The sequence below is a fragment of the Apteryx rowi genome, unplaced genomic scaffold, assembly GCF_003343035.1.
Source record: "Apteryx rowi isolate R43461 unplaced genomic scaffold, aptRow1 scaffold_939, whole genome shotgun sequence".
NCBI lineage: Eukaryota > Metazoa > Chordata > Aves > Apterygiformes > Apterygidae > Apteryx > Apteryx rowi.
The window spans coordinates 183,213-207,475 of NW_020451248.1; the positions used below are offsets into that span (position 1 = coordinate 183,213).

General features: G+C 37.1%; 1 protein-coding gene across 1 annotated transcript in view; it reads left to right on the forward strand.

The window, feature by feature from the left end:
- The window catches only part of LOC112978453 (semaphorin-5A), a gene marked incomplete at its 3' end in the record, with an annotated part of 148,053 nt that overhangs the window by 102,447 nt on the left and 21,343 nt on the right, over positions 1-24,263 (forward strand). Inside the window, exon 10 of the mRNA XM_026091979.1 lies at positions 18,999-19,206. Coding sequence (XP_025947764.1) covers positions 18,999-19,206 — 208 coding nt within the window. The remainder of the gene's footprint in view (positions 1-18,998; positions 19,207-24,263) is intronic.

Sequence of the window (24,263 nt, forward strand, 5' to 3'; positions counted from 1 at the left end):
AAAGCTTTCTCATTGTGCTCCTTGAAAGATAGACAGTAAAATAAATAGGTTTTAGTAGGTTTTAATAACTTTAATAGCTTTTAATAGGTTAAAGCTGTGCTGAAATTTGGCCAGTTGTAATCAAAACAACCTGCTGATTGGAAAATTGTGGCATTTTAACTGAAATTGTGCGTATACTGAAAGCTGTTTGTATTGCAGAACCCTAACAGAAACTGAATTTCAGAAACATTTATTGAATTGGTTTTATTTAAAGACACTGTCACTGCATTGTAGGATATTTACATTATAATGACAGCACCTAGAATGATGTAATTTTTCATAATTCTGATTGTTTTCAGTTTAGCTTCCTGTGTTTCCTTTCACATTGGATTCAGTGAGTGAGGAGCCAAAATTTTAAGTTTCATGGTTCATTAATAAATTGTGTTCAGTAAAAGTTCTGGGTTCTTTTTATGTATCTTTCTTGCTGTTGAAAAGATACTGCTTTTATATTCCTTATTATGTATATGTTTGCCCTGCACTTTTGTTCTTTTCTATACCTGTTTGCAGTCACTCATGGAAGCAGGATACGAGGCTAGATTAGTCTTTAGTTTGACACCGTTACATGCTTTTATGTAAACAGAAAGTGGATTTTATCCACTTAAATGTGGATAAACATTAAATGTGAGAAACTGTATGATGAAGAAACCTAAGTAATTATAGTGGGTTTTTTTAATGTTATCGTACTGGTACTGATGCAAGCTCTTATTTCTCCATAGCATTATCTTAACTTGTATAGGAGCTGTGGATCAATTAGCAATGCATTACTATTCTAAACTGTGTGTGATAAAATATTACGGAGAAAACACCACTGCTTGTATAAACAACCGTAACTAAAAGACAGCAGCCTTAACTTTGGAATCACACCAGGGAGGCACACTAAGTTTAATAGTTTCTAACTCCTCCGATGTCCAGCCTTACTTCCTTGTGCAATGCCATCCAGCCCAAGCTCCTCACGCCATCGTGTGTTTGTTTGGGAGAGCTGGAGGAGGGTAGTTGGCTGTCATCGTTATATCTTTTCTTTTTTAATTTTGCTTGCATTAACAGTGGTGGCAAATTAAATTTAGCGTTACATTTTTATTACCATGTTCCATCTTCAAAAAAAGCCAAAAAGATGCGCTAGGGAACTGCAGGCTGGTCAGCCACCCTTGAGTCCCTGGGAAAATCATGGGACAAGTCCCCTTGGAACACAGTTTTGTGGGCACGTAAAGGAGAAGAAGGTGACTAGGAAGAGTCAGCATGGATTTGCCAAGGGTAAATCATGCCTGACCAACCTGGTTGCTTTCTGCAGCAAGATGACTGGATTTGTGGAGGAGGGGAGAGTAGTGGATGTCATTTACCTCAACTTTAGCAAGGTTTTTGACACTGCCTMTCATGATATTCATGTATCTAGGTTAGGATACTGTGGTCTGAATGAGTGGACGACTAGATTTGTAAAAAGCTGGTTGGATGGTCAGACTCAGAGGGTAGTTGTTAACGGGTTGCACAAGTGGTAACAAGTGGGGTACTGCAAGGGTCTACTGGCACCTGTCCTGTTTAACACCTTAATCAGTGACCTGAGGCAACAGAGTGCATGCTGTTAAGTATGCAGATGACACCAAACTGGAGGGACCAGTCGATATGCTTGAGGGCAGGGTGGCCATCCAGAGGGACTGAGGCAGGCTGGAGAACTGGGCCAACAAGAACCTTTCAAAATTCAACAAGTGCAAATGCAAAGTCTTGAATCTGGGAAGGAATAACCCTATGCAGGCTGAGGACTGACTGGCTAGGAGATGGCTCTGCTGAAAGGACCTTGAGGTTTTGGTAGACAGCAAGCTGAACGTGAGTCAACAGCATACCCTGGCAGCAAAGAAGGCTAACAGTGTCCTGACTATATTAACAGGAACGTAGCCAGTAGATTGAGGGAAGGGATTGTCTCCATCTACTCAGCACAGTTGAGACCACATCTAGACTACTGCATCCAGTTTGCGCCCCCTAATGTTAGAAAGATGTTGATAAACTGGAGCAAGTTCAGCAGAGGGCCACCAGGACTGTCAGGGGGCTAGAGCAACATGCCCTGTAGGGAGATGCTGCGGGAACAGGACTTGTTCAGCCTAGAAGGGAGAGGGCTTAAGGGGTACCTTACAGCAGCCTGCGAGTACCTATGAGGAGGTCACAAAGAACAATGGAGCGGAGATCTTCACGGTGGTGCATGGTGTGAGGACAAAGACAACAGATAGAGATGTCCAAACTGGATACAAGAAACTCCTTTTTCACCCTGAGGACAGTCAAGCAGTGGCTAAGGTTGCCCAGAGAGGCTCAGCTGTCTCCATCCTTAGAGGTTTTCAAGACTAGACAGCAACCTGGTCTGATGTCGTAGCTAGCCCGCCTTTAAGCAGCAGGTTGGGCCTGAAACCTCCTGCCATCCCTTTGGACCAGAATTATCCTACAATTCTGTGACTCTGTGATGTGAGATAAATACTGGCAGTAAGCAATTTACACCTACTGGAATAAAGCAGGATGGATCCAACCCATGCTGTGTAAGATGTACTCTGCATAACTTTTGCAGTTACAATTCATTACAGCATTCTTACAAAAATTGTCTCTTAAAATGAACTGAGCTGATTCACCGGAAAGGTATACATATAGATTGGATTGAATGCAAGTGAACACTCTGCAGTCGTTGGTATCTGAAGCAAAATCCTCATTCTTTGAAGCAGATGGGCAGTAGTTAAGAGAAAATTCTCTCTTCCCTTCTCTTACATTCAGGATAATGACCCTGCCAGTGTAAAAGATATTTTAATATTATTAAACCCATAAAAGAGATGACAGTATTATTTTAGGAGAGAATGGGAGTAAGCAAACAAATGCAGTAAAATATGCTGTGTCAACAGTCTTCACATTTCCTAAACCTCTGCCAAGACATTGTTCCGCTAGGAGAATCTGATATGCTGGGATTTAACGGCTTCTGCTGGTATCAAAAATATATTTTACTACTTTGGAAATGCATCTTAATCTTTCACTGCACTGACTTCTAATGCAGAATGAAGTGATATATGAATTCCTGCACCTTTTACCTTGCTTTGAAGAAGAACAGTGCTGTCGACTTTAGGCAGGCAGAAATCCCTGAAACAATTTTCTGTGATTCAGAAAGGAAAGTCAAAGAAAGCATTCATAAAAGTTGTGAATTAAAAAGTTACCTCTAATAAGAGGTTAGCAGTAGAACTGGCTAGAGCACAACTCAATTTTCTGACAACTTTTCAAGTTTAAAAAACTTTTATTTTCTTCTTCATTAGAAAAAAAGGCAAAGAAAAATGGTGCTATATGTGTCATATTTTCATTCCCTCTCCTTTTTCTCCCTTTTCCTTCTCCCATTTTTCTCCCTTTTATTTCTTCCTTTCAGTTTTATGCCTTGTTCACCCTCTGGTGTTCTCTGGTTAAAAACTGCCAATAGCAAAAAGTCTCCAGGGCATTTTTCAGAAAACAGGATCCTTCAGCAAGAGCAAAATCTTGAGAAAATATACTCCAACTAGCCCTTGTTTAAAAGGCTGTTACAGAATGCATTGATTTACTGATTTACTAGAATAAATAAGACCATTCTTAGTTATGGCATCTAGCCTGAGAATATTCTGAAAACAGTTTCTGGTTGCTGGTTCTTGAAACTGTCCTTGGGAGTTCAGAAACGATGATATTTGCACTATCTGAAAAAAAGAATTGAAGACCATACTGAAAAAATGACTTGGTGGAAAACTCCCACATTTCCTCTATTCTTCAGTCTCAGTGAGCAGAGGCTATGCCCTCTGTGTCCTGAATAGAAATGGTATCTGCCCAGTGGTGGGTCTTGGTTATGGGGATTCAGAGTTTAGCAATGATGAAATTAGGTATGCTTAACCTGGAAAGAGGGAATGAGAGCTCCAGAGAGGTTTATTGGTGGCTAAATTGTTTTTCGCTGAAGAGTGGATGGTTCCCTGAACTGAACCTGAATTTTTAATACAGTAAAGCCAGTGGTGATCTGAGGCTTAAAGATGACTTGAGTGTGCTACAGCAGATTTTAAACTTCCCTTTCCAAGGAGTTCCAGGAAGTGTTTTTCTTTCCCCCCTCTTAAGATCTCAAAGCTATAGGTAGCAATGCAAAGACTAATGATAAAAACAGTTCTGATAATAACTGTACAGCAATGATTATGAAGAAGTGGAAGATGTTCCATGAAGAGACTTCAGAAGGTATTTTTTGAAAATACAGATGGATTTTTCCGACAGTTGCCCTTAGCAGGGGTAGTAGAGCTACACAAATGTAATATTTTCTGATGAAGCCTTCATGCTGCAGGTCATCATCCAGAGAGCAGTCGGGAGTAAATTGATGCAAATTAGTGCAAACTTTGATTCCGCTCTGCTTTTTGTTGCAGTTCTCTCTTTTTACTTTTGTTTTTGTAATCAATACACCACACTTTTTGCTATGAAACAACCCAAGGTATTAACAAAAATTTTATATATATATATATATATATATACACACACACACAGCATGTGGGGTTTTTTTGCTAAATAATCTTGGATGAAATATTGTCATTTTCCTGGCAGACTACAGGTTTTGATCAAAGGGCACAGCTTCCGCTAATTAATGTGCATAATGTCATAATACGTGTAGTAAGTGTGAAGCTATGAATGTTAAAATTACATGCAAAAATGTATGCTTATATGCATTTCATACCTGGTGAAGAGAGCAGCAAATCTTAAATAGTCTGCAGTTTTCCTAAGCGGGTGCTGTTTCTGACCGAAGTGTCTCAGGAGTGCTGAGGTCATTGGAAGTAATTAGCAGATAATTTTTGTACAAAAGAGCTCTAGACCCTTCCTCTCAGTTTGAGAAGCACCCTTTTAGTCTGGAAACTGTACAATATATATACACAATAATAATAATGAACAAAATACTCATTACTTGGAAAAGTGCTACATAGACTATTTGTGTGTATTAATACTTTCTGGTTCAAGAGCAGAGCAGGAGGGAAAATCACAGGGCAGACAGATAGTGGGGTATATACACTGTGGCAGGCAACAGTCCCCTTTTAAAACTATTCACTTTCTTTTTTAGCTGTTATCTGTTGTAGCAGATAGCACGGTGGCTTTTTTTTGTATGCCTTTTCTTCACAAAGGCATAGTGTGCCTTTACACAGTTGTAAAGCAACCTGGCAATGTTTTTAAAACTACTTTCCTGTAACATCTTACCCTTCTGACCTTTCTAAGTATCCTTTTTAAGTATCCTTTTTAGATAAAGACCTTTAGATCCTACTTTTAAAGTATCTTTTCTAAGAGACTTGAAGCAAGTACAGTCATCATTTGCTCTACTGTCTATAAATGGAGTGCATTGGAAGACACCAGTCATAACAGCCACGTGTTGATCTTGAACTTTTTTTTTTTTAATTGAGCAGTAAATCATCAACATTAATGATTTTATTCTCTGCTCCTTTCACAGTGACCACTACTACTGATAAAGGGAAACCTTAGCTTTGTACAATATGAATGAGTAAATTGCTTATCTTATTAATATTTCCAGGAAACATTTTGCTGCAAAGCTTAAAAAAAAGTTGCATAGCTTTGCCTTCAAGGGTCTAATGTTCACTCTGGGATTTATGCTAATGTTATTACTAGAGAGTGCTAATCATGCCTGCATTTACATCAGTGGTTTGATTCGATTTTTTTCCAACAGAATTGGGGAAATCCAAAGGGTAAGTGTCATTCTTATATTACACTTAATGTGGAAACATTTTTTTCCCCATCATCTATTTGGATACGGTTTCAAAAGGTACATGTGGATCAGTTGCTGTGTTCAAAGTACTCCCAGAACAGTGCTTTAACTTTTTTTCATGAGTGCTTTACTTTAAATATACAGGGCTAAATTATGTCCCCTAGAGTCCTGTTGAGGAATAATGGCAAGGAAATGGGAAAGTTTTTACCCTTTAGTGAAGCTAATGTGGTCCAGGCTTGATGTGGCTGGCCTTTACTGGTGGATGCAAACTTAGACATAGAGAGAGTGAAGGTTGCTGGTGACCAGTGCTGCTGGTGACCAGCACTGCTGGACACGTAAGCTGGACGTGCTCCAGTTTCTGATGAGGCTGGGGGAGCATGAGCACACTTTCCCTACAAGTTGAGTTGGTAGTATGGGAGAAATCAGTGACTACTCCTGAGCTGTTAGGTATTATACCTTTAAAAAATACATTATGGCCAGCCTTTCTCCTCCACAGAAATTATACGTTACAACCTGGTATGTTGCTTTTCAAAACTTCTGTAATCAGTCTCAATTAAGTACTGTTCTCTTTTGTTAGATAATATTTTTAATATCTTAGCAAAGGGTATCAAGTATAGTTTAATCTCTAGTTCTTGTTATATGCTCCTGTTAGAATATTTGTATTATTTTCCATATGGAATACCTCTAAAAATAAAGAAGGATAGTCTAAACCGTAGCTGTTGTAATTTAAGCACTGAAAGGCTGATCTGCCACTGTCTTGTGTATTGTGTCAGCTGTGCTGGGCAAAGTGGCTTTAAAATGTTGCCAGATGAGAACAGTCATGCCTGCAGTGCAGTCTGCATAGTTATAAATGATAGTACAGGGCTCTGGAGAATCGAACACAGAATTTTAAGTCTCCAGTAGTACGGATTTCCCTTGACTTTATCACTCGATGTAGAGATGTGTTATTCTGCAAGCTCCAGTCATGCTACTAAGAGATTTCTTGATAAATGGATGACACTAACTAGAGACATTAAATTATTTATTGACAGTAATTTATATGTGAGAACCATAGCTCTTTATTCAGTTCACAAATTATCCACCACTTATTTATAGTCTTTTTTTGTTGTTATGATCAACCCATAAATAGGTTGTGATTTTGAGTAGTTCGTTGCTGACATTTGCTCAGATAGTTTGTTCATATTTTAGACAGCATGTTCATGAATCAGTTGCTGCAAGTAGATGACATTGTGTGCTGTTTTCTCATGGGACAAATTTAAGTAGAAGACCTTTTTTCTGTTCACAGATTATCATTATGTCTTTATAATTGGCCAGCTCTATTGGCCAAAGAATATAAATACATGTCCGAAGAACATATACGGTTTGTGAACTTCTGTGTCACCACTGAAAGTCAGAAAATGTATGTTAGCGAGATCAATATGCTGCTAGAAAGGGGAAGGATTTTGAAGTCACCACCTCCATTAAAAAGAGACAGGACTCTCTTGGTCAAAGTAACGCTGAGCTTTCAAATCCTGCTTGACTACTTTATGAAGTTAGAATGACCAAAAGGCCTTTCCTTCTTCCTTTCCAGTTTTGTAGGGACTATTGCCTCATCTTCTTGCAGGGAAACCAGACATGCTAATCCACACATTCATTTGTTATTTTCAGGCTGGCTAATTCTAGTGCGCAGCATGTGAAGCCGAGAGTGAAAAAGGTGCATTACATGGTACCTAGTGGTGTTCCTGCTTTCTTCAACGCTAAGGTCTCTGTGATCTCTTTTTTTGCCCCAGGTAGTGTGCAGTGCTAGTTAACAGACTTGGTCCTCATTTTGAAAACAGCTAGTAGTTTTTCACAATGGTATTTGTGGATAATTTTTTTCTTGTGTTTACCCTGCTCTGGTCATAGAACATGTCACATCCTCATCAGCAACAGAACTTCTCAATAAAAATACACCTTACTTATTTTGTTGTGTGATTTGGAAGAATCATCATAATGTAAGGAGGTGTTATTCCCAATACTGTGGCCTGTCTATGAAGAGTCATGTAATCAGCAGGCAGATTCACAAGAAGTTAGATTAGCTTCCATATGCATTTTACTTTACCAGATCATTGGATAAGAGTTATAAACAGCATTTGGAGCAGACTCACTTTCCTACAGATTCATTCTTCTTCTTTTTAATTTCTTTCTTTTATTATTTTTATTTCTCATGCTATGACTCTTGGAAATTTGGTTGCACAACTGCACAACTTCAGGAGGAATAGAAGTGACCACAACCAACCTGGTGGTTAGATCACTTGTCTGGGAGAAAAAAGATTTGAAGCACCAGACTGGGTGGGATATCCAGGTAATTGCCACATGCCCCAACTCCTAGAGTATTATATAAAGAATATAATGTAATGTATTATATACTGTGGCTCTTACTGCTTTAATATCATAGAGTTGGGAGATGAACATCTCTTTGGGAAGGGATCCTGGGTTCATGTCTTAATCCCACCTTTGCTTCTGTCTCTTGTCCGTTTGCTCCTTAAGTTATATTATATAAAAAAAAATGGATGGCAGCATCAGTCCTTCCTTCTCTATTTCTGGAAAAAGTTGTTGTTATGCTTCCTGGTGAAATTGATGCTGAAGTGCCTTGTTTTCAATATATATGTATTGGATTTGACTCATCTGGGGGCTGAGGTGTAGAGGCACGTACTGTGCAAACTGCAGATGGGCTTAAGGTAGAGAGGATGAGGATAGTCACTGAAACATTCAAGTCAGCCAAGGTGATGATGCTTCGGGATTGGTACAGTAGTCAGGTGCCCTTCTGACATTTCCAGTGAAAACAGCCACATATGACTCAGACAGTTAAGAAATTAGGCAAGATTTATTGTGGGTTATTATTTTAGAATAGTTTTCTCCACTTGTGCATGTAAGTGCCCTTGTGCATGTAAGGTGATCTGGGCACTGGCAGATTTATCCAGTGGAAAAACACTATCATATTCATAGCATGCTTTAGGTAGTAGAAGGTATTTATTATTGTGGTGGCATGAATGGAAGGCAATAAAAAGTAATAGGAGCAATAAGCACTCCTTGTCCAGTCAGATCCAATCAGAGTTAATGTATCTCAACTTTGGGAGGCTGGCAGTGAGCCAGGGTCTGTATTCTATAGTAATATCATCCTCTGTGTACAGTGTGGCATTCTTCACTGCTGGGCTGTGTCAGGTAACAAGCCTTAAATCATAAGAACTAGTTCATCTTGCAATTAACTGTCAACGTTTATTATCTACTCTACTACTTTAGATTGAAGTTGCACATTTCTTCAGAGATGCTCATCTCCACTGTTTGAGAAGTCCAGTCCTAGCAATGGTTAAACTTTTTAACAGGCCTCTTCTAAATTGGAGAGTGTTTTCTCTTCTTGATGTCCACTCTTTTCCTGAAACTTCTGGAAATGTAGGCTTTTCTGACTTGTTTCAGTGCAGTTGCCTTATTCAGTTCCAACCTTGTGTTTCTTTTTCCTTTCAAAACCCATGTAACCAAAGTTGCACCTCTCTTGGCAGAGGTAATGTTTCCCATTCTGTACCATTAGAATTCATATGACTTATGTCTGCTTTACCACAGGGCTTTAGGTGTCAGGTGTGCATGTGTACTTTTTAGTTCAGTAAAAATTTGATGTTGCCAACAAGTGTAGGTGTAATTACAATACATTGTCAAATGGGCATTCTCTAGAATAGGTGTTATTCACATGTAGCTCATGTCAGGCTTTATTTGGCTTTCAGAGCATGGGACTTGAGTCTAAACAAGAACAACCCTTATAAACTTGTTTCTTGTGATAATACTGTGATTTAGAAAAGAATTCATATTCAATAGACCAATATATTTGAGACCTAAAAATGTATATTGGGATTCTTAGTAAAAATATCCTCACAGTAAGTTCTCACAGGCTGGTGTGCATATTGGCAGTATCTGTTATTTTCATATAGAGCAACTATGGTCAAAGACATTGAATATGTACATTTTATTTTGCTGTAGGTTTGATGCACCAACATAATCTTCATATTTATTCTATTCCTTTTGGAACATGACATTGCTGAAATACTCTTTTTCTGAGCTGAATGAATGTGTCCTCTGGGTTTTTTTTGCTTTCTAACTTGTTTCAGTTTGAGGTGACCGCAGACCAAATGACATGTTATACTGGCCTTCCTCAGGGACACTGGGTTCATTTGTCATGATCCTTGTAAATTTTGTATTCCCGAGTAACTTTATAGACACAACTTGAAAAAATTAGATGCAAAATGAGGTTATTGCTTGGTAAAATCAAAGACTTTGTGCTTGATGTTGTCATGGATTGTGCCTTTGCTTCATATTGCCTATGTGAAATTTCTTGATACCTCCACGAGAAAGAGAAAGAGTGTGGAGTATTAGAGCTAAACATGAAATTGTTGTTGATCACCTGTTAGTTTTAGTCTGCCACATCCTAAGAAACAGCTTGCTGTTCCCCAGCTCAATAAAGCCTCATGTAAAGATGTTATACTGTAGTTTTAACTGTGTCCTTCCTGTTTGAGCAGCATTTCCTGAACCAATGTTAGTATCTTAAGTGTTTGTTACATGTTTGAATATATTGGAAGAGGATGTACATGGTGATACTTGGCATGGGGACATGATCAAGTAGCTCAAGCCCTCATGGGCTTCAGCAAGTTTAAAGCCGTCTCTTCCACTTCCTTGTTGAATGCTTAATCCACTAGATAAGTGACTACTCTGGACATGGAGGAGCCTCTCGCTTCCACTACCTGAAGGTGTTTTAACCTGCAAAGAGAGCACAGGATTTGTTTGGCTGGAGAGAAAGAGCACATCTCTCCAGCCAAATAGGTAGAGAATTCAACCAGAAAGACGATGCCTTGGCTCTGGTCCCTGCTGGAGGGACTATTACATTATTTTTCCAAAGTCTTTTTAAATAAGCAGGCTAAGTACTCCTTGAAGTTCCCTAAGGACATGACAGGCGCCTGTTGCTCAGAGGGTGTAAAAGTAAGGAGAAGGGGTTTGTTCACAGACTCAACACCTTGCTACTCTCTTCCTCCTGCTCCTGCTCTCCCATGCTCTGTTTCTCCCTGGTGCATGTTAACGCAGCTCTCAGAGATGTTGTGATTTTTCTTGACTACAGCTGAGATGTTTCTGTATTCAGTCCAACTATCTCCTGTACGCCCAGTGGAGAGCGAGGTAACTGTCACTGGTTTTCATTTTGTCAGCAAATCATGTCAGTGTGCAAGAAAACAACGTATCACAACACATTTGAAATCCTCAGTAGGATAAGGAACCTGTTAAATTATCTGTACTACGATGTTGTTATATAAAAGAGTTCTACAACAGGTGCAGTTTTAAGTTTTGCAATTTTTCCCTTAACAGGTCTTACTATTCTGAATAACAGTTCACACATGAAGTCTTCAGAGAGGTGGCAATTGAATCCAGATCTCACAAGTCTCCAAACTGATCCATAGAGTAATTAAAACTGCCTTATACTTTTCTCACTGAAAAATAATTAAATGAGCTTGCAAGTAGAAGATCATGCAAACATACTGCTTAATAAAGACTTAGAATAACTAATGCTTTATATCATATAAATAAAAGTAATGTAGCACAGATTGGAAAGTTAGTTAGTTAGTACAGCTCCTGTAACGGAGCTGTAGCTACTTTAATTTTTGCTTACAGGTATTCTAAACTTATGTGTTACTTCTGAGTAAGTTCAATGCCTGAACTGTCATGGATGGATTCATTTCCTCCAAACTGGACATAATTTTATGGACTTGTATCTTATCTCTCTCAGTCACATCTTTGGCAAGCTGAAAATCTCATATAAGATTGAAAATGGAAGAGAAGTAGTAAGTGAAGGTGTGATAGTGAGCATGATCCATGAAAAATACATTCATTTTGAGATTGTTGAAAATACTGTATTTTCTTTGTCAGACTTGGGAAGAAATATCTGTTTCAGAGCTAGGGAGGGTAAAAAATTGCCACTAGTGTATATGAGCTCCAATCTAGCAAGCTGAAAAAAAGAAGTAATTTAGTTTGTCATTCATTCTTTGTGAAGGAAACAGTGTTAACTAATGTGGAAGGCAAGACACATAATTTAGCATGTGCTGCTTAGCATGTTTATATATATATATATATATATTTCTAGAAAGAGACCAAGTGAAAGCAAAGAAAACATATTTCAGTTTTAGGGGTTAGCGGCTTCAGCAGCGGCATGCTGCTTTGTTTTAGCTGCTGATTGCTTTGCATTTTAGTTTCAAATGAATCTGCATTTCTCTTTAGAACTTGAATTGCCTATTTGTTTGATTCTGAATCAGTCTGACTGGAACTGGGTTTCAATTCCAGTTCTTGATCCGAGACCTGAAAAAGGCACGGAGGGATGGTACACAAGTTGCACTGTTGTTTAAAATGTAACACTGGTTTGATTCCCAGGAAGCATTCTTAGTGGAATCCTTAATACTACCACCTTACAATCTATTGTATTTTAAGGAGTAGTAGATCTTGTCTGTATTAAAACAGGTATTTAACTTTTTCATGGCAATTACTGGCAGAAATTTTTGCTGATTCAACTACAAATTGAATATGTTCTTGATGTTTTTGAGACATTACAATACATGGGAATGGTGTTTACAGGAGACAGCAGTGGTCTAAAGAATGCCCTCTATTAAAGAAGCTTTTTTTGGAAAAAATAGAAGATTGAGGTGGTAGTTTTCCCAAATTCCTTTGACACAAGTATTCCAAATTTCTTATATTTGAAAATTCAAACTGAATTCCTTTTTGGGAGGAGTGGGGGCAAATCTTCAATGAGCAAACAATCTGAATATTTTCAAGAAAATGTGGCAGTGCTAGATTATTTTATTTTGTTCATTGTTGGGCAGTATTTGCCATTAATTTGCATATGCCTTCTGTCCTACCAAGCACATGGTTTTTGTTTGAAGAAAGCTCCTTAGCTAAGAAGAATGAGTATCTAGATCTATGCTTTTTCACTCAGAAAAAAAACGTGAAGCAGCAGTTCTAATTTGCATGCATAAAGCATAGGCCATAAATATTCCTTTCATAAAATAAATATATCTGAAGTTTGACATGTAGTTGTCAGAATCTCTGACAGTTAGAGGTACAACTGAATTTCTCTTGGAATAGCCACTAGGGCATTAAGAGGCTTTTCTTGCTAATCATTCCAGAAGATATTCATAGATTATGGCTAAAATTGCACCTTTCAGTTTCTAAATATGAATTCAAATAATCTCCCCCACTTAAAAACCTGGGCACCTATAGTGGACCATCATACCTCCTTGTTGACAGGCACTATCAACCATGTATCTTATTTCTGCTTTAACTCAAGTTAATTTCCAGTATTGTAAAGCTCATTAACATTTACTTGAAATACAATAGGAAAGAGGGAGTAAGAAGGAGTTCGAGCCAAAGATAAAGAAGATAAATCTAAAATATTGTAAGTCTTTGCTTTTCATGGACTATCTTCCAAAGTGCTTTCATTACAACTGAAAACTGAAAAAACAGATTGCAGAAATGCTAGTATTTTTTTTACCTAGCAAAGAATATTTTCATGTAGGACTTTTCTTTATTTTGATGTGCTGCTTTCAGTACTTTCTTCAAAGAAAAAGCCAAATTCTTCCTGTCTCTGCTAAATCTGATAGTGAGTAAACTAAATACTCTCTGTGCTGTGAAACTGTTATGCGCTAAAGAGTGTATGGTATAACTGTTTTTAAATAATTTGCATATAGCTTTTATTAAAATGTATAAAAATCATGCACACACTATTTTAACACTTCCTTTTTCTTTTTAATTGTCAAGACACCAGAGAACTGTATATTTACGTGTAAGGATGCCATGAACAGCGTATAGTATGACAGTAGACAGGAAATTTTGATTAATTAGTTGTAGAAGTTGCTTTTCCTTAAATTTGGGAGTCTTTCCATCCTTGCTCATTTTTGTTGACTTTTTTCTTTTTACTAAAAGAATTTGCAGACCAGTGATGACTATATTTTTGCCTGTACTTCTCCAACAGCTTTTAAGCTATGAAAATCTGTGCTCCAGTTTGACCTAGGATTCTTAGATTTGTGTTACTCTCTACAAATACTACAAATAAATAAACAGCCTCTGAAATCCAAAGCCCTTTTGAAAATTGGCATGGAAAGAGAATGATTAGATTTAAAGTCTGGGGTCATAAAAAAAAAAAACCCTCTGGTTTTGTTTCTGGAGCAGACCTAGGACTAGAAAGGATCTGAGTTTTTATTTACTACACATGGGGCCAAAAACTCTGAGAATACCACATTTTCACTGTTCTGGGCTAAGGTCTCACATGAACAAGCTGGAAGATTTCTCAAGCCCCAGAATTTAGCTTTTTTATCTAACGTCACTTGTTTATGCATTAGAGATCCCAATTTCAAGGGACACTGTGATGATGCTGTAATGATGCAGCTATAAATATGGTTGGCTTGGTGTATTATGTAGGCTTATAAGCTGTTTTGCATTTTTTGGACTACAAAAAACAAGTAGGGAATCAGGTCTGAGAACTTCAGTTAGGCCAAAAGTCAAACATCCATGAGCAAATGATTTGGGAGTGCTCCAGATTGCTTGTGTAACTTTTCTCCAGCAGAAAGCAGTGTCCTACAGTGGAGTAAGGAAAACTAAGACCCTTGAGAAAGTGTCTTGAGCTTAAGATTTCCAAGCTATTTCCCATGAATAGATGATTGTGCAGAGRGTATCAGACATTTTATTTAGCCTATCTAGTGTTTAAAAATAAATCTCCATATTATTGGGGCAGAATGTAACAGTGTTTCTCAGGAAATTGCAACAAAAATCTATTTTTTTGTTTTTCCAGCTACAACATTTGTCAAAAGCTTTTGTTTTACGATTATGTGCTTGCCTTTTTAAACTAATAAATCTGCTTTATATCTCTGTTTCTGTTAATATCTGCCATTGTCTTGTTACCATCTTTATCGTGATAATGAGCTATAACAGCAAGGCGATAGTGGTTTATTGTTGAAATTCTTCCTGTGTTTATCATGGTTTTTATTCTCTTTCATGGCTTCAAAACCAAACGTGTTCAGATTTTGAATCTACATTTTTGATTGACTGATGCTTGTTGAAAAATAACCTCATATATATTTTATTATACTGAAAAATATTTTAGAAGTAGAGAAAAAGAACAAAATAACTAGGATGCCGGCCAGATTTTTCAAACAATGGTTTGGTTTCAAATGGAAATACAAGATATCAACATGTAGAAACAGATCTGAAAATAAAGATTTCCAATGTGGAAATCATGCTTTGATGAAGCATCAGAATTCCCTATTCAATTTTTGACCTCATGGTTGGTTTGGTTCTCCCAAAGATGGGATGAAAATTAATCAATGTACATTTAAAAATATGTTTGTTTTTTTTAAAGTACAACTCTCCAAATAAAGATGGGAATTTTAAAGTCAACCTATTCTTTTTGATTTCTGTATCATCATATCTTGTACAGGTACTACATTTACCAAGAATATATTGTTAATTCTTAAAGCAAAAGGTGTCAGTCTTTCACTTGTCCTTTCAGCTATAGTGTGATAAAACCTATTTCTATGAATCAAGCGTACCTCAGAAACCTGGAGGTAACAGACAGATTAAGTAATAGAGAATGATTACAAGCTCTTATCTTCTAAACATACCCTTACTTTAAACCAAATTATACCCCACCCCCATATTGGAAAACAAATTATAGCAATGGCTTAAGTTATCCATATACTAGTGATAATTTAAACTAATTTTAAAGCCATTTTTAAAAAGAGCAATAATTTTTAAATCTTCTCATATTCTACTTGGACCATACGTATCTCTTTTGATGTTACACAGATTGCGAAATTGTAAATCCTGGGCTTTGCCTTTGTAGGCACAACCAGCTGTTGCATTAGCTGCTCCTGAGCCTTTTTTTCTGTGATGAGCACATAAGCCATGATGCAATCTAATACTCTCTCATTTCCTCATACTTTCTCATATTCTCAGGAGAATAATTTTCTCCTGTTAAATAAATGCACATTCTCCGTTGTGATAGGGTTTTCTTTCAGTTCCTGCAGTGCAGGAAGGCAAATCCTGTTGATGTATTTTTTCTCGGAGACAGAATGCTGACTGACTGCCGTGCACTTTCTTTCTTTTTTTTCCCATTTTGCGTGTTCTGTATGTCAGTTTTATGTTTGGTATTTCAGTTTATTTGTTTGAAATAACTCTGCCTTAAAGACCATATTAATACCCTTTTTTTCTGTTTGAAGGCTGTACAATGAATACAAATTTTATATGATGAATATAAGCACTACTTATATATATATAATATATATAATTTACAGGTTTAACGCTGGCACATTTTTCTCTGATTTCAACATTGATTTATTGTCTGTATGCTTTCATTTTCCCACTGACAAAATACTTTGAATCCAGCAAATAATATGCAAAAAAAACTGTATAAAGAACAAAATCAGATCAGTTAATAAATATCATTTTCAAAAGTGTATGTCAAATTATGCTCCTTGAAAACCTATGTAATCTGTAGTTTCAAATATCCATCTGTTAATCTAAAGCTTTTGTTTAAAGCAGCAAATCTGATTATTATGTTGACAGATAGGTATAAATGAGGAAAATGAGGCTGTTTTCACATAAAATACGTAGAGTAGTGTGTTTCCTGCATAGGTGATACCTCACTCAAGCTCAGTTACAAATGTCACTCAAAGTACTAAGTATAGCTTTAGCCTCCATTTTCTGTGTCTTCTATTGACTGCTGTTTTCCTTTGTTTTGACCATATTCCTCTATCTCTTAATTTATAGTGGTGTGCATCTGGATAAACTAGACATCTTAATTTTCTAAACAATATTTTCTGGGAACATTGTGTAAATCTCCTAATAGGCCCTTATTTGCAGTTTCTCTAACATGGACTATTCTCAGTTTATAACTTGCAGTGGATTTTGCTGGTTCTTGACTTTTTCTTGATATATGCAAGCAGTGGGATTTCAGATCTGTAAAAGAAACTCAGTGTTCAGGAATACATGTGAAGTCACAAATATAGACACACAACTGGCCCGAGGATATATCTGAGACTAATTTACAAGTTTCTTTTGCTGGCAATTCATACAGTTTAGAAAGCTTTAGCTCTCCTGACCCCATCCCTGCATGCTCAGACAGTGTCTCTATATTCCTCCTGGGTTGCCTGTCCCTGCTTCCACCTCTTGCATACTTCCTTTTTTAAGTTTGAGTGTAGTCAGGAGCTCCTTGTTCATCCATGCAGGCCTCCTGCTGCCTTTGCTTCATTTTCTGCTTATTGGGATGGACAATTCTTGAGCCTGGTGGAGGTGATCCTTGAATTTCAGCCAGCTGTCTTGAATGCCTTTTCCCTCCTGGGCAGTATCCTGTGCGATTCTTCCAAGCAGGTCCCTGAACTGGCCAAAGTCTGCTCTCCTGAAATCTAGGGTTGGGATCCTGCTTTTTGCCCTGCTCCCTCCCCACAAGATCCTGAACTTGACCATCTCATGATCCCTGCAGCCAAGACTGCTCCCGGCTTTCACATCTCTGACCAGTTCTTCCTCGTCTGTAAGTATGAGGTCCAGTGGACCTTTGTTGGCTCCTCAGTCACTTGAGTTAGGAAGTTCTCATCGATGCTCTCCAGGGACTTCCTGGATTGCTTGTGCCCTGCTGTGTTGTCCCTACAGCAGATATCAGGGTGGTTAAAGTCCCCCATGAGGACCAGAGCCAGTAAATGTGAAGCTTCTTGCAATTGTCTGAGTACTATATTACATATTACAATGAATATTTAATTAGATTTTCTCTCACTGTCCAATATGGTATGACATAATACTGAAAATGTTTCCCCCCCTAAAAAGGAGTAGGTAGAATTTTTTCCCTTCTTTTAAAGAAGTAAAATATATACACTTCTATACTGCTCCATATCTGATGATTTGTAAAAGATATTTTTACTTGAAGAATACAGCCATCTTTTATAAACATAATAGCTCATATAAATGTTTATTCTTTTCAATAGCGAGAAGTTGCTACAGCTTCTTCGAGTGTCTTTATTTCTTGTAGGGAACTGAAAAAATGGCAAGTTTATTAATTTGTTGCTTTTAACATTTGTTCTGTGAGTTCATTTTCTCTTGTCCTTTGTAATTGCCACCACAAATGTAATAATGTTTTCAACCACACTCTTGTTGTAGTGTAATATTCTCTATTGCCAAGGCAGACCCAGACTTATCCTGAGACCCAGTGCTGTCTGTACAAAGCCCCTGGCCTTTTACTAGTGATGGCATAGTTGTATTTAGTGAGCTGCAGAACAGAGCACCCCAAACATTAGGTGTGTGTTTCCTACTCACAGAAGATGTTTCATTCTTTCTAGACTTTGCAGGAGTAAGTATTGATCTCAGGAAAGGTTTGCAGTACTGGATCTTTAATATTTACTCTTGCTGGCACACAGAAAATTGCATAATGCTGTTTTGGTCAGGCAGTTACCTAAACTACTTACCAGGGTGAAAATGTGGTCCTTTGTGTTCAGAACAAATGTTCTTTGATATTTTTAAGTTATTGAAAAACTTTGAATGAGCAAATCGGAAGTCTCTTCAGTGGCCTGACACTGGTTTGTGGTGCTTAACTGTCTTTGCTTAGGAATCATCATAAGAAGTAAAGAGCAAAAACAGAAAAGTTATGACTTCTCAGAAGTCAAAATCCAGACTGGTAAGAGATGAAGCATCCATATTTTGCAGTCATATTCACCTAGACTCAATTTTTAAGACACACATATATTCATGCATATTAAATACTCTACATATTTAAAACCCAGAGTTTTTAACACTTTCAATTTTAAAACAGGCTAAGGCAATACTGCACTTTATAATTTTGTAAACTGCTTTAAGCATAGTAAAGTGCACTACAATCTGTTATATGAGAATCAATAATCCGTGTTATGAATGTATTTTGTGAATGTGCATTCATAATAACAAAACTTGGAGTGCTTATTTTCTAGTGTCTACTGCTGTGAAGCTTGTTCTTCATTAATAAACTTCTTTTTTACTGTATTACATTATATAAAAAACGTTAATAGTTGTTTTCAGGTTCTTTTCTTTGCACTGTAAGCAATTTAGGAAACTCCAGTCAAAGACCCACAACTTAAGCTTCTTAGAAAACTTCCAGGATGGGAGGACGATGGTTCACTAAATGACACTGAATAGATGGAATTACTAGTATGATTTTTGATAACTAATTTTCCTCTTGCCTTTGCAGACTATGGCACTATTAAGAAAGTACTTGCCCCAATGAACCAGACGTCAAGCAGCTGCTTGCTCGAGGAAATTGAACTCTTGCCAATGAGTCAGAGAGAACCCATCAGGAGTCTCCAGATCCTGCACAGCCAGAGTGTTCTGTTTGTGGGCCTTCAGGAGCACATGATTAAGGTCCCCCTGAAGAGATGTCTCTTCTACAAAACATACAGGTATGAAGGATCATTGAGTTTGATTGGAGAAAAATGCATGTGGGGTTTGCAGGAAAAGTGGAAAGGAAAAGTGGTTGCAAGTAGTCCAGATTAATTACCTCTCTATAGCTGTGGCTCTCTATGTACACTGCTTATCAGAACAGTCTCTGGGGACTTCTCATAGTAAAGTAGCTTGCTAGCACTAGATGAGACTCCCAAGAAATTATATTGGTATTTAAATGCCATCATATGGAATTTGAATTGCACAAATGCAACAGCAGGGAAAGGTTTATATTGCAAATAAATATCTGATAATGTGCAACATAGCTACTGATGTAATATATTTAAAGCTTGAAATTAAAAGATAAATTTAAGATATTTTCAGGTGATCAGGTTCTGCTCTGGAAAGCTGGATGGACTAGGGAAAGGGAGAATTGTTATTTACAAACCCTTTTTGTTTATGCTGTCTTATATAGCAGTGCTGAGCTTTCTTTGCTTTAAAAAAAGTTGGTTGTTCCCAATTCTTTTCTACTAAGATAGCAGTGATAGGAGATTCAAAGCCCCATTGAAGGTCATGCAAAGCTCACTTTAAGGAAAAGTTGTAGGCAAGTCTCTGTGTCAAGCTTCTGGTTGATTTAGTGTCCGTCATAGGGACAAGGTTCAGCTTTCTTTTATGTAGCCAGTTGAAACAGAATATTTGGTGGTGCCATAGCCCTTTTTGGTTTGTTTTCTCCCTTTGGTTACATGAAGGACATGAGGGGTTTTTTTGAGGGGGTGCATGTCTGTATATCTGAAGAAGGAGAAAGGTCTAATGACGTATTCTTGTGCTTCTCTCTTCTCTTGAATATGAGATGATTATGCCATTCTGGTTGTGCAAGACGTTGAACATGTTTTCATAAATACATCTGTATTTATGAATACAGATGTATTTAGCAGGACTGGCTGCTATCCCTTATTTTCTTAGGGACTATGTACACGATAGGAATGATAAAATCAAAGAGCTTGATAGCTTTGTGTCCTGTATTAGCACCAAGCCTGCATTCCACTTGAAAGGACTCCAGGCTGGATCCAAATTCAGTGCACCTCAGTGCATATGGTGTTAATGAGGTGTGAACTCTGAAATCCAGAGTTCAGGTCTCCAGAATATCTGCTGAACTGTTGTTTGTGTGGCAGCATCACAAGTTCCTTAGCACCATGGTTTCTGTCAGTAGAGTTCCATAAAATACATCAATGCTACCCTGACTGCATGGGCAAAACATGTGTGTCCTAATACAGGTGAACTGCTGGTTCAAATCCTAAACCCTGTTCATAGCCACAGGCTAGGCATTCCTATCCCAATTTGAGTAGTGGAGACACACTGACTAGATTTAAGAACTTAAAGCGTTCAATCTTGTACCAAAACAGTAAGAGAAAGAAAAAGTGGTGCTGTCCCCATTTTACTGAGTAGAACAGTAGTTAAATGTCTCATATCCTGGTGGGTGCTCCAATGATAATTTATTCCTCTGCCCAGAGGAATTTGAATTACCATCTGCCATCGACATGACTTACTCAAAGGAGTTAAATTTTTCTTCATGAGGATTCTCAGTCATTTCTTTTGTAGTTATATCACTTTGCTTGGAATAACTAAGTATTCGTTGCACGAAGAGGGTTACCGTCCATGCTTTCCTCCTGGTAAAAAAGTTCACCAACTCTCTTTTCTCTCTCTGTTTTGTGAGGAAGGAGAGGATTTACACCTGTGATCCAGATGAGATAAGGCATCTCCTCATACATCCATCATTAGGAATTGAGATCCTTTAGATAACCCAGACTTAATCTTTCTCTCACCTATCACTTACTTTTGACTTGATTAGGCTGTTCTGGCTTATCATGCTGGATTTGGAGGATATTTGGTTCTGTACATGCAGAGAGAATGTAGGTACCTTACTCAGGGCTATGAATTTCACTAGACAATAAAAACCTAAGCTGAAACTTAGTCACTGCATTACTCAAATTCTTGTTATCTCTTGCCAACTACTACTTCTATACTATAGCAAAGGGTAATTAGAGGAAAACCTTATCTAGGGAAAAAGATGCTGATGTGTAGTACCTTGGAGCATTGTAGTTCTTTGTTTTTGATTATATTAATTTTATCTACCCACATTTATCATACTTAGAACTGTACAACTGTACCAAGGCTATATTCTGAACTTCCATCAATAAAACTGGAGTTTCTGCCACAGATCAAGGGTAATGTGTAGTCTTTAATATCTACTTCACGTAATTTTTGAGAAATAGAGCATGCTTGTATATAAATAACAGCCTTAAAAAAGCCAATAGTCTGAAGAAGTACTAGCTCATCTGTTCTGTTTTTCTGTGTCAATGGCAGAGGGCTCAGTCTAATCTTTTCTAATCTTTTTGTTTAGTTTTGTTGCAAAAGTTTCAGACAATGTGATTTCAGTCTTTCTGTTAAGCAGACCGTTCCACAACCTAATATCTCGATGTCAAGATAACTTTCTTGAGATTGTCTAATTTTTCTTTATATAAATATAAAAATAATTTTTATTTCAGTATTCCTTGTTTTATCTTCATGTGCCAGCCTCTAAAGCATGTTGTTATCACTTTTCTTAGCAGTTTATTATGTCCCCTGAAGGACTGTACATATTTAAGTCATTAATATTTCCTTGTAAATCTGTTCCTCTGGCACTTTTATAACTGTGGTAGATATTCTGGTTGATGGTTGCCTCTGATAGACATTCTCTGTGATTTAAGTCCTATTCCACCAGCATCAGCTCAGCTCTGCATAATCCCTGTCTTTTTCCTTTTGTAGGCTTTTGCTCCCACAGTCACTGTTATCAAATACACTTGAAAATGTTTTACATTTGGAGAGGAATTCGATTTTTTTTTTCTGCTGCTCTAAATGCAGTTCATTGTATCTTTTAATACTGTGGCAGTAGAGAATATCACAGGAAGAGCCCATTATCACACCTATAGTTAGGGTTGTTCAGCACTTACCCTTATGACACAATGTTTATGTTGACTGTTTATGAATTGCTGCATGTTACTTTTTTGGGCTGACAATTTAAGTGGAGAGTGTCTCCCTCAGAGTTCTGCCGATGGCTGAATAATTTTGCAAATCCTGCTGTAATACTCCTGTTTTCAGGAATCAGCTTGGAAAAAAATGTTTGCCTTATGGGAATTGTTACAAACAGTTGACCAAAAAACTTTTTGTGCTCCAGCACAGACACTCTAAAATAGCAGATCAGTTGCCCTAGTTTGGCTATCCTTGCAGAAAATGCTTCCAATATTACCTGGGTATTGCAGTTCACACATGCTTATCACAATTTTACTAAAGACCGGCAACATTATTTGCTGGAGAAACTGTTTTCACTACAAATTCTCCAGCTCGGTACACTTCTCAGAGTTGGGAAGGCCAAGCATAAAGTACAGCTAACTTTTGTACAGCTATGTACAACCATAATAGGAGATAATAAAATAATTATCACGAACTATTAAAATCTCTAAAATTGCAGTGTTTGCTATTGACTTTCAGGGCTTTATGTATCTGTAATAAGGAGTAAGAAATAAGGGGTAAGGACTTGGTCCCCTAAAACAAAAGAACAGGTCATCTCTCTCTTATTGGCAGTTGTAGCCAAATTTGGCAATTTGTTGATGTTATAATTTGTAATGGATTTTTTCAGTGTATCAGTACTAGAAGTAGGGGCAATGAAAGCTTATATCGTATGTGCTACATAGTCTTGTCAAGCAAATCATCAGGAATTGTTATTCTTGATGGAAGATAGGTTTCATGCACTTAAAAGGCTCAAAAACTAATCTTAATTTGAAGTTCTGTCTAAATAAATAAATAAATAGTGCCATCTGCTAAAAGCTGTACAAATAGTGACTTCTCTGGTGTTTAAAAAAAAAAAAAGAAGACTTATTAAATGATGTTTTTACATTATATATTTAAAATATTATTGGGTCACAAGATTGTTTTGCTAATTAAGGTTTTCATAGCTATTCTACTATAACCCTGAGTTTTCTTTCTCCATGTTACTCCATGTTTATTTTGGCTTCTTTGTTAGCCATCAGCTAAGCAGTGTGTACATACGCAAAAGATAACTGTAGTAGCAGAGTACTAAAATGGGTGTTGAGGTAAACAAACAGGTTGAAACAGTTACTGCAAATTTGCTTGTGATTTATTTTATTCCTAGAACTCTAGCAAAATTATTAGATTAAGTATTTCAAACACTTGCATTCCTTCATTTTGTCTTGATTATAGGTGTTGCTTCCTCTGCAGTATTCTTGAACTCATTGAGAGCCTGTTTTCCTGGTAATAAAATACTATAGCTATCATTACATAATAGAAAAATTATTCCTATATACTATTAGTATACAAGTTGTCAATCAGTACTGTGTTTTAAACTATTACTAGATACTAGTATTTCTAGAAGAGCTTGCCTACACATGGATATTAATTGAAATTGCTATTGTGAAGTAATCATTCCGTAATAGTTATTTTTGGATATCCAGGTGGATTTCCTTATTTCCAAATATGCAAGCCTTTTCCAGTTTAAATCATAAAAATGCACTGTTACATTAGAATATCAGAACCACTTGATGCCTAATCTGAAATAGTGATTTCAGAGTAATATTCCAGAATAATGGTCCTCATAAATTTCCCTAACTGGGATAAACCATAATCCTGCCTGCATGATTAGATTATGGACACTTTTTTTAAATTCAGAGTCTTTTTTTACATGTTAGATACACTGAAAAAATAACTGAACTTATGCAAATATCTGTAAGGTCAACAAAACTATGAAATAAATAACAGTTGGAAGTCTTCCTCATTCAGAGATTCCACTGAAAATGGAATCAATCCAAGCTATGTAGTTCTGAGGTTGAACTACATTTTGTGTTTCCTCTGTGAGAACCAAGGTTTTTGCAGAAAGCGTCTTTGTCTTTCTAGCCCACAACATCCATCAGAGACAAACTGGGCATTCACATTTTGCTGCACTTGAAATATTTTGCCAAAACTCTTCAATATGGTCAAACCATTTGTGTAATCTGGGCTTGCATGTATTTTCTTGTAAGCACAT